The sequence below is a fragment of the Cervus canadensis genome, chromosome X (genome assembly GCF_019320065.1).
Source record: "Cervus canadensis isolate Bull #8, Minnesota chromosome X, ASM1932006v1, whole genome shotgun sequence".
Lineage (NCBI taxonomy): Eukaryota > Metazoa > Chordata > Mammalia > Artiodactyla > Cervidae > Cervus > Cervus canadensis.
Genome location: NC_057419.1, coordinates 55,999,426 through 56,011,064, shown reverse-complemented (window position 1 = coordinate 56,011,064; position 11,639 = coordinate 55,999,426). Strand labels below are relative to the sequence as shown.

Here is an 11,639-nt window from a genome sequence, read left to right as displayed (position 1 = left end):
GTCTCACAAAATTCCTGAGTCTATCTTGGTCTTTTTTTTCTCTGTTATTCACATGGGATAAATTCTATTTATCTAACCTCAAGTTTGTTGATTCTATCATTTGATCTCTCTAGTCTTATATTGATTTTTATTCAATTGAGATTTTTATTCTTGTTATTTTACTTTTCAATTCTAAAATTTCCATTTAGTTCCTTTTTATACCTTGTATTTCTTTGCTGATATTTTCAATTTTTTCCATCTGTTTCAAGATAATTCAAAATTATATATTAAAAACATTTTAATGCTTTAAAATCTATTTCAGATAATTTCAACATTCACTTATCTTGGTTTTGGCATTATTAGGTGTATTGTCTCATTCAAGTTGTGGTTTTGTTGTTTATGATTTTCTTTGCATCCTTATCATTTTTCCTATTATACAATGAGACTCCCTTTTTTTTCATTTATTTTTATTAGTTGGAGGCTAATTATTTCACAACATTGCAGTGGGTTTTGTCATACATTGACATGAATCAGCCATGGAGTTACATGTATTCCCCATCCCGATCCCCCCTCCCACCTCCCTCTCCACCAGATTCTTCTGGGTCTTCCCAGTGCACCAGGCCCGAGCACTTGTCTCATGCATCCCACCTGGGCTGGTGATCTGTTTCACTATAGATAATATACATGCTGTTCTCTCGAAACATCCCACCCTCACCTTCTCCCACAGAGTCCAAAAGTCTGTTCTGTATATCTGTGTCTCTTTTTCTGTCCTGCATATAGGGTTATCATTATCATCTTTCTAAATTCCATATATATGTGTTAGTATGCTGTAATGATCTTTATCTTTCTGGCTTACTTCACTCTGTATAATGGGCTCCAGTTTCATATTATACAATGAGACTCCCTTTTATTTGACTTTTCTTTATCAGATTATCCCCCTGTTATGTAGCTAGAGGGTTGGGTGTATGTGCATTTTCAGTTTCTTTCTTCTCTTGGCACTACCTTTGCAAAAGTGGAGCAGTGACTCAAACTGTCTCATTGCACATGGGTTGGATGGATAAAAGTTTGGCTTCTTTCTTGGATCTCCAATCCCTTAGTGATGAAGGTTGTGTAATGACTCATGCCATCCCATTGCCTCCAAGTCTAGGTAGAGGCTTATCTGACCAGTGAACTTCACTAACACCAAGGATGTAGGGAGAGTTGAGTACCATTTATTCCCATCTTATTCTCCTGGTTCAGTTTCATTGAATAGTGGTTGTGTATGACAGCTCAGCTCCTCACTAGGTTTCACTGATACAATGAGTTTGGGGAACTCGAGTTCTGACTAGGTCTGCCTTAATCTACATTGTTTAGTCTCATTGCTGCTGAATTGACATGGGGGGATGGTTAGGAGAGGTTATAGCATAGATATCACTAGCACTACCTCATGCTACCAGATGACTCTGGAGTAACAGCTTATCATAAACCCTCACTGACACTACTCTGGGCAAGAAAATCATAGCATAGCACTGCTTGGTTCTGGTGAGTGGAGGATGGAAGGTAAGCTATGTGCTTGATATCATATCACTTAATACTACTCTGACAGGGGAGTACTGCCTGTTTGGGGAAAAACTGCCTGCTTCTGCCAGGTAGGGTATGGAAGATCAACTCTCTACTTAGACCTGCCAACACTACACTATCAAAAGAATTGGAATATCATATTCTCCCACCCAGTAGTAGATAGAATGCCAAGTCCCTCCCTGCATTTGAGGCTGTTGATCTTGTTTCCCACCACATATCCTATTCCTTACCCTGGCACACTCTGTGCTCCAACCACAAACTACTTACCAATATTTTACATGTCTTATGCCCAGGTATATCTCTGTGTCTTTAGCTCTTTTCTGCTTAGGCTGAATAGATCTCACTATTCTATCACCTACTGAATGTCTTCCTTTTGTTGTCTTACCATTTCAAGTTGTCTTTTCCAATCTCCCCAGCAGTAAGAAATCACTACCTCCTTTTAGTCCTCAGGGCATAACTTGTATCTTTTATAGCATGTATTATAATCTGCCTTGTACAATGGAATTAATATTTATGCTTGTATCTATAGCTCTTCCAGTTATAAATTATCACTGTATCTCCCAAATTTATTCTCAATGTTTTAAATTGTATTTATTTATTCTATGATCTTCCCTTATAGCTCAGTTGGTAAAGAATCCACCTGCATGCAATGCAGGAGACCCCAGTTCGATTCCTGGGTTGGGAAGAGCCACTGGAGAAGGGATAGGCTACCCACTCCAGTATTCTTGGCCTTCTCTTGTGGCTCAGCTGGTAAAAAAATCCACTTGCAATGCAGGAGACCTGAGTTCAATCCCTGGGTTGGGAAGATCCCCTGAAGGGAAATGCTACCCACTCCAGTATTCTGGCCTGAAGAATTCCATGGACTGTATAGTTCATGGGGTCACAAAGAGTCGGATATGACTGACTGACTTTCACTTTCACTTATTCTATTCTTGGCTGTGCTGGGTCTTCATTGCTGTGCAAGGGCTTTCTCTAGTTGTGGCAAGTGGGGGCTACTCTCTCTTGCAGTGTGTGGGCTTCTCATTGTGGTGGCTTCTCTTGTAGTGGTTCATAGGTTGTAGATATTCAACTTTCAGTAGCTGCAGCACTCAGTTGCTCAGGGCTCAGTTGCTCCACATTCATGGGCTTAATTCATGGATTTAGTTGCTCTGCAGCATGTGGGATCTCCCCAGATCAGGGATCGAGCCCATGCCCCTACATTGTCAGGTGGATTCTTAACTACTGGACCACCAGGGAAGTTCCTCAACATTTTATTTTATTTATCCAAAGTTTTGGCTTCCTTGTAGCATTTGAAAGATTGCTTTGAAACTGACTATAAGGAACAAAACCCACAACAGTGTCTCTTTGATTCACACTTTGCCCTTGACCAAGAAAACTTGGATGTGAAATAGAGCAAAGGTTCAGATGTAGAGCATGAGACAGGTGATTTATAGACAGAACTGATAAGAAAAAGGGGCTTGTTTTAGGGAAAGACTAGTTAAGAGGTTATACAAGTACTTGCCATGACAGTTCAGATACCAAGAAATTTACTTGCAATTTTCTTATTTAATCCTCATAGCTACACCTTGAGGTAGATGTTATAGTTATCCCCATACAGGCATACCTTGTTCTAATGAGTTTCACTTTATTGTGCTCCACATTTATTGTATTTTTTAAAAATTGAAGGTTTGTGGCAACCCCATGTCAAGCACCTATTGGTGCCACTTTTCCAACAGCATTTGCTCACTTTATATCTCTGTGTTATGTTTTTGTAATTCTTGCAATATTTTTAACTTTTTCATTATTATTATATCTGTTATGGTGTTCTGGCATCAGTGATATTTAATGTTGTTATTGTAATTGTTTTGGGGCACCACAAATAGCATCCCTATAAGATGACAAACTTATTGGATAAATGTTGTGTGTGTTCGGACAGTTTCACCAACTGGCTGCTCCCTCCTGTCTCTTCCCTGTGATATGACAATATTGAATAAGCCAGTTAATAACCCTACAATGGCCTCTAAATTTTCAAGTGAAAAGAAGAGACATGTCTCTCACTTTAAATCAAAAGCTGGAAATGATTAAGCTTAGTGAGGAAGGCATGTCAAGAAGCAAGATGGGCCAAAAGCTAGGCATTATTCGGCCAAACAGCTAGATTGTGAATGGAAAGGAAAAAGTTCTTCAAGGACTTTTTAAAAAGTACTACTCCAGTGAACACACAAATGATAAGAAATCAAAGCAGCCTTATTTCTGATACAGAGCAAGTTTTAATGTTTGGGATAAAAGATAAAACCAACCACAGCCTAATCTAGAGCAAGGCCCTAACTCTTCATTTTTATGAAGGCTGAGAGAGGTGAGGAAGCTGCAGAAGAAAAGTTTGAAGCTAACAGAGGTTGGTTCATGAGGTTTAAGGAAAGAAGCCATCTCCAAAACATCAAAGTGCAAGGTGAAGCAGCAAGTGCCGATGTGGAAGCTGTAGCAAGTTTTACCAGAAAATCTAGCTAAGATAATCAGTGAAGGTAACTACACTAAACAGATTTTCAATGTAAATATAGCTGTCTTTTATTGAAAGAAGATGCCCTCTAGGACTTTCATAGCTAAAAAAGAGAAGTTAATGCCTGGTTTCAAAGATTTGAAGGACAGGCTGACTCTCTTGTTAGGGGTTAATGCAGCTGGTGAATTTAAGTGGAAGCCAGTGTTCTTATACTATTCAGCAGATTCTAGGGCCCTTAAGATTTATGTTTAATCTACTCTGCCTGTGTTCTATAAATAGCATAACAAAACCTGGATGACAGCACATCTGTCTACAACATGATTTATTGAACATTTTAAGCCCACTCTGGAGACCTAACCTCAGAAGACAAAGATCTCTTTCGAAATATTACTGTTCATCACCAGTCCAGGTTCAATGCATGAGACAGGGTGCTCAGGGCTGGTGCACTGGGATGACCCAGAGGGATGGGATGGGGAGGAAGGTGGGAGGGGGGTTCAGGATGGGGAACTCGTGTAAACCCATAGCTGATTCATGTCAATGTATGGCAAAACCACTACAATATTGTAAAGTAATTAGCCTCCAATTAAAATAAATAACTTAAAAAAAGATAAAACTATGGGGAAAAATATTACTGTTTATTGACAGTCACCCAGAGCTCTGATGGAGATGTACAATTAGATTAATGTTGTTTTCATGCCTGCAAACACAGCATTCATTCTGTGGTCCACTGGACCAAAGAGTAATGTTGACATTCAAGTCTTATTATCTAAGAAATACATTTCATAAGGCTATAGCCTGCCATAGATAGTGATTCCTCTGATATCTGAGCAAGGCAAATTGAAAACCTTCTGGAAAGAATTCACCATTCTAGGTGTAAAATAAGTACACTAGTAATTCATGGGAAGACGTCAAAACATCAACATTAACAGGAGTTTGTAAGAAGTTTATTTCAATCCTTTTGGGTGATTTTGAGGAGTTCAACATGTCAGTGGAGGAAGTAACTGCAGATGTTATAGAAATAGCAATAGAACTAGAAGTGGAGCCTGAAGATGTGACTGAATTGGTACATTCTCATAATAAAACTTAAATGAATGAGGAGTTGATTCTTATGAATGAACAAAGAAAGTCGTTTCTGGAGGTGGTGTCTACTCCTTGCTAAGATGCTGTGAAGATCAGTGAAATGACAACAAAGCATTTAGACTATTGCATAAACTTAGTTGATAAAGGAGCAGCAGGTTTAAGAGGATTAACTCCAATTTTGAAACAAGTTCTATTGTGGATAAAATGCTGTCAAATAGCACTGCATGCCACTAGGAAATCATTTGTGAAAGGAGGTGGATATAGCAATCTACACTGTTGTCATATTTTAAGAAATTGCATAGCCCCCCCGCCCCAGTCTTCAGCAGCCACCACCCTGATCAGTCAGCAGCCATCAACATGGAGGCAAAATCCTCCACCAGCAAAAAAGATCATGATCTTTAAAGGATTAGATGATGGTTAATATTTTCAATTAATGTATATATCTCGGATTTTTAAACATCATGATATTTATTTCACACTTAATATCCAATACTATAATTAAACATAATGTTTACATGCATTAAGAAACAAAAAAAAATTGTGACTTTGTTTACTGAAATATTCATTTTATTGGAGTGGCCTTTTTAACCCATAATGATATGAAGCCGTCTCTTCTCACCAGTAAAGAGTGGAGGAATGAGAATGAGGAGTCTAGACTTCCCTGGTTTATATTGCCATCTTGTAAATTGTATAATGTAGGAATAAAGACATGCAGACATTCTCATTTAATCCTGATAACAGACCTTTGACTTGAAATAGGTGAAATTATAAATACTTTCTTTTCTAGTTTTCATATTTTCCATATGAACATGTAGTAATTTTATAATCAGAAAAACTGCAAATATGTACTACAAAAATCTTAATATTTTTTCTTTCTCTACAAAATTGGGAATCACAATTTTGCTTCAACATCCTGCTTTTTCACACATTGTTCTTATATGCATATCTCTATGTCATTAAATATTCTTTGAAAAAATGGTTTATACTAGCTCAATAAATCCATATATGAAGATAAACTAGTTTTACTCATTTTCAGAATATTTAAGATAAATAACAGAAGATCTTTACAAAAGAACATTATGGAACAATTTAAAAAAATGTTTCCAGAGTAGTTAATAACTCTGGGAAAAGTTCATGATATGAATTTAAAAAGAAGCTGTAAAGGTATGAAAGTTGTTCCCAATTTTGTGAAATACAAGCATAGATTTATTGAGATATCAGAAATGTTAACATTTTGGTGTATATCTAGATGGTAAGATTAAGGCTAGTGTCGGTTTTTATTTCACTGAATTTCAGAAAATCTCCAGTGTCAGTACATTCATTTTGAATTCAGAAAACTTGCATATTAATATTAAAAAAAGCATTATAATGAGTGTTCAAGTAGAAAATATAAAGGAGATTCTGGATCAAGATGGTGGACTGTACAACAGCATTTACTTATCCGAAAAAAAAATTGTATGGACAAACTGTGTGTATGTTGAATATTATTTTTTAAAAAAAGCTTTGTGAGGAATTCCTGGAAGATAGAAAGCAGATGGAGAGGCTGTGGAGGAGGGTAGTGGGTGACAGACGGCCAGAGAGTAGGAGGAGGGGAGCCAGACAGTCTGGCTTGGGTTTGAGGGAAGCAGTCGGGGGGCGCGTGAGGAAATGAAGGAGTGAGAGCCTGAGACTGTGTGGACGAAAGCAGTGTGCGCACTAACCCGCCCTGCTGCAGCTGCTGCTGCTGCTGGCTGAGCGGAAGGCGGAATGGCGGGGGCGGGGCCGAGGCTGAGGCTCTGGCGGGCTCTGAGGGGTCGGGTTCCCGAAGCGGCAAAAACCCTGGCGCCAGAGTTAGGCCGAGCAGAGAAACATTGCTAAACCAAGGCCGCGCGGACTTCTCAAAGAACCGCCGCCGCTGGCGACTTGGCGCTGCAGCCATCCCTCTTATCTGTTTCCCGTCCTCTCCTCCGTCGCCGTTCCGCATCCGCCGCACCATCGATAACAGCTAAGTGGTCAATTCTGGGGACTTAGGGTTGGGAGTCGGGGCGGGCTCAAGGCGCGGGCAACACACGCCAGCCCGCCATCTCCAGCGGCAACCGCCACTGCTTGCAGATACCTCTCTGGAGCGGGAGAGAATACTGTCAAGAGGCCCCCACTGTTCTAGTGCCCAGAGTTAGAGCGTTTCTGCCAAGCCTTAGTGAGAGTCTTGCCTTTGGGGAAAGGAGAAGGAGAACGGACAGGACAGGATCTGTCTTTTTGGGAGATCACGAAAAAAAGATCTCATACTGGATAGCGTTGACTTTTTGTTAGTTTAATCTAGCAAGTGGCAACGTTGCCGAGCCTCCTTAAATCCTAGCCATGTCGCCCCCAACAGTGCCTCCAATGGGCGTAGATGGCGTGTCCGCATACCTGATGAAGAAAAGGCACACCCACAGGAAGCAGCGGCGCAAGCCCACTTTTCTCACTCGTAGGAACATCGTTGGCTGCCGCATTCAACACGGCTGGAAGGAAGGCAACGAGCCTGTGGAGCAGTGGAAGGGCACCGTGCTTGAGCAGGTTTCCGTGAAGCCCACTCTCTACATCATCAAATATGATGGCAAGGATAGTGTGTATGGGCTAGAACTGCACCGAGATAAGAGAGTTTTAGCACTAGAGATCCTTCCTGAGAGAGTGCCAACTCCTCGCATTGATTCGCGCCTGGCAGATTCCCTGATTGGCAAGGCAGTAGGTCATGTGTTTGAGGGTGAGCACGGTACGAAAGATGAATGGAAGGGCATGGTCCTGGCGCGAGCTCCTGTGATGGACACTTGGTTTTACATCACCTATGAGAAAGATCCAGTCCTTTATATGTACACACTGCTGGATGACTACAAAGATGGTGACCTGCGCATCATTCCAGATTCCAGCTACTATTTCCCTACAGCAGAACGGGAGCCTGGAGAAGTTGTCGACAGCCTTGTGGGCAAGCAGGTGGAGCACGCCAAAGATGATGGGTCCAAGAGAACCGGCATTTTCATTCATCAAGTTGTTGCCAAGCCATCTGTCTACTTCATTAAGTTTGATGATGATATTCACATTTATGTCTATGGTTTGGTGAAAACACCCTAAAGATTCGTTATACTATTGCAGAAGTTGTGGAATTATTAAATGTAAAATATATTGTGTGAACTTTTGAGAACAGTTTTGGTGTCAGAGATTAAAGAAGTTATTAATTACTGTGCGCCAAATTTACATTGACTAGTTCCACAATTTTGTCCCAAGTATACTTTGGTACTTTTTATATTACCTTGTTCTGTAATAAAATTTTTAAATAGGATGCTAATAGAAAATTGAAAACTGTTCATAAAATTTTAACAATGGAAAATTAGATAAAGAAAAATAAATGGTGTATACACACTGTATCTTCCCCTCCTCCATTTCTTTCCCTTACCATTTTTTTTTCTCCCCAGGTAACAAATGTTAAGAACATAATGTATATCCTTCCATGTTTTCCCCATTTTCCTAAAGGAAATTTGTTGTCCTTTCTACAGAAACAGCAAGCCACATTATTTCTCTGTAATTGCTTTTCTCACTTGACATATCCTCTGGTCAGTAACTACAGATATCTCTCTATCTCTCCCATGCCTCTGTCTCTTTTCCATCTCCCCCTGGAATTTATTTCTGTATATGGTATAAGATAGAGGTCCAACTATACATTGTACTTATATTGAATGCTTGATTGTACCATCACATTTGTTAAATGAATCACTCATTTCCCCTTTCCTTCTATTTCTCCTTGTCTTCCTTCTTTCTAATAGCTGCATACACAGTACATACTATGTACCAAAATGTACCATTTATGTACCATTACATTTTTGATGGTCTTTTATTTTCCTTTTTTTTTCCCACCATAGCACTGCTACTGATGCTTTTATTTCTATACAGTAGCTTCCCAGAAATGGGACTGCTAGGTAGGTGTATATTTAATTTTAAGAGATACTACAAAATTGCCATCCAAAATGAAAGTGATCATTTTCCAGCATCTCCTACAGCAGCACACTTTAGTATTTGCAAACCTGAATGGTGAAAAATTACATAGTATTGTCTCTTTAATTGACAAACTCAATGAGTTTTTTGTTTTTGTTTTTTACTATTTGGACTTTTTTGTGATTGCTAATTCTTATCTTTTGCTCATTTTCTATTGAATAGTTGATCTTTTCCTTATAAATCTGTAGTAATTCTAAATATATTTCCTATGTCGTGCTATTAGTCAGTTGTAGCCCACATGTGTTATGATTTTCTCCATTCTATCATTAATGTTGACTTTATTGATATCTTCTCTTTTTTACTGTACAGTTTTTTTTGTTGTTGTTGTTTGTTTGTTTTTTAATTTAGATAGATTCCTATCCCTTTTTAAGCTTTTGGGTTTCTTGTCTTTTTCAGCTGAATGCTCCCACCCCTAGTCATACAAATATTTACCTACATTATTTCCTAATAACTATTTGATCCATCAGGAATTTATTTTTGTGTATGGCATACAATAGACGTCCAACTATACATTTTGTTTACATTGTATACCTGGTTATGCTATCACATTTATTAAATAAATCACCCACTTTCCAGTTTCTGAGCCAGTATCACATTATTTTAATTGTACTGGCTTGACCATAAACTTTGGACTTTGGTAAAGCAAGTCCCCTGTCACTGGTTGTTTTTTTTTTTTTTTTTTTTTTTTTGTAATTTGTCCTAGGCATTCATTCTTTTGCATGAAACTTGTCAGCATTCTTTCCACTTTTAAAAAAAGCATGATGTCTTAGAATTGTATTACATTTCTGCATTTCTATTAGAGGATGATTTAATAGTAATATTAATTGTAAATACTTGAGAATTTTGGTACATCATTAAAATCTTTTGGTTGTATTTTTGTAATGTTCTTCATATAGGTTCATCACATCTGATTAAATTTATCTCTAAATATTTTTACAGTTTTTGTCACATTTTGAAATGTATCTTTTCCTCCTCATTTGTATTTTTGGCAATATATACAAACTAGAGTTATTTTCCTTCTATTTTCATCTTACAAAATCCTCTGAATTATACTGGGTTTTTAAAATAGAATATTTGGGACTTTTTAGGTATAGAGTCATCTCACCTGTAAGTAAGATCATTTTATTTCTTACAATGTTTATATTAATCATTATTATATTATCTGGATTCTCAAAAAAATGTTGAATGATGATTATGACAGACATGCCTGTCTTGTTATTAATTTTCATGAATTTGTCTTTAGTATTCTCTATTAATATGACATTTGCTGTTGGTTATTGGTAAATAGTAACTAACCATTAACATGTTTAGGGAATTTCATCTCTTCCTGTTTTACTTAACATTATTACTAAAAGTGGCTCCTGAAGTTTATCAAATATCTTTTCAGTGTCTATAAAATAGTACAATTTTTTTCCTTTAATTTGTTGGCATAATGAATTAGAGTGGTAGGTATTTGATATTGAACCAAATTTGTGTATCTGGAATAAATCCCACTTGGTCATGGTGTAATAATCATCTGATATATTGCTGGATATTATTAACTAATATTTTATTTAGTATTATTGTATTTACATTTCAAAGTGAAATTGTATTTTACAAGTTTTGTTATTAAAATTGTGCTAGCTTTAAAAAATGAAATTATGAGTTTTCAACCATTTTACTGTTCCTAGAATAGTTTAAATAGCTTTAGAATTATTTGTTCTTTAAAAACTAGCTGGTAATGAGCTATAAAAACAATCTAATCCTGGTGACAATTTCAGTGGTAGATCTTTAATCCACTTTCTTATCTCTTCAATGATAATTGATTTATTCAAGCTTTCTATTATAAAGGAATGTATATTCATCTGTGAAATACAAAATTTAAAGTTTTCTCTATTACAGGCTTCTTGCTTGTATTATTCAGATGCTTTATGTCTTTGTGTGTTGTATATGCATATATCTTAGATATGTTCAATTTTGAAAACATTGTAATAAAACCATCCCCAACTGTTTTAAATTCTCTTTGCATTTTATTTATTTTGAAAAATGAAAATATAGTATGGAAAGTATGAAAGACATAAGAAACATCTATTTACCTTCACTTAGAATTAGCAAATGTCAACATTTGGCATATTTGCAAAATATAAAGTTTCCTTCCTCTGCAAAGAGAGACACTATCATGAATTTAGAGTGAATATTGCTTATGTTTTATATTTTTATTGAACATATACCATAGTTGATAATAGTATTGATTTCTGTGTTTAAAAAAATTCAATATGAATAGTAAACTTTAAATCATGTGAAATTTCTTTTAGTTTTTGTTGCAGGGATCTTCTTTTTTTTCCAATTGGGAAATGGATTGCAACTTCAAAAATAACAGTAACACTGACTTTAGAATGCAAGTTTCTGTTCTAGGTACTTTTGCCACTCCTGATACCCAGGCTTGGCCCTAGCCACAGCACTGGCAATTGACTGAAAAAGACAAAATTTCACCTCTCAAGGACACTTTATCTTGACTGTAGTGAGGCAGCTATCCACCACCCACCACTGACCTCAAGATTAG

At 37.2% G+C, this 11,639-nt stretch overlaps 1 protein-coding gene across 1 annotated transcript; it reads left to right on the top strand.

The window, feature by feature from the left end:
* The first annotated feature begins 6,753 nt into the window (after positions 1–6,753).
* Positions 6,754–11,087, top strand: SPIN4 (spindlin family member 4). Its single transcript, XM_043459929.1, has one exon. The coding sequence runs from the start codon at positions 7,430–7,432 to the stop codon at positions 8,177–8,179; it is 750 nt and encodes a 249-aa protein (XP_043315864.1). The 5' UTR covers positions 6,754–7,429; the 3' UTR covers positions 8,180–11,087.
* The last annotated feature ends 552 nt before the right edge of the window (positions 11,088–11,639 follow it).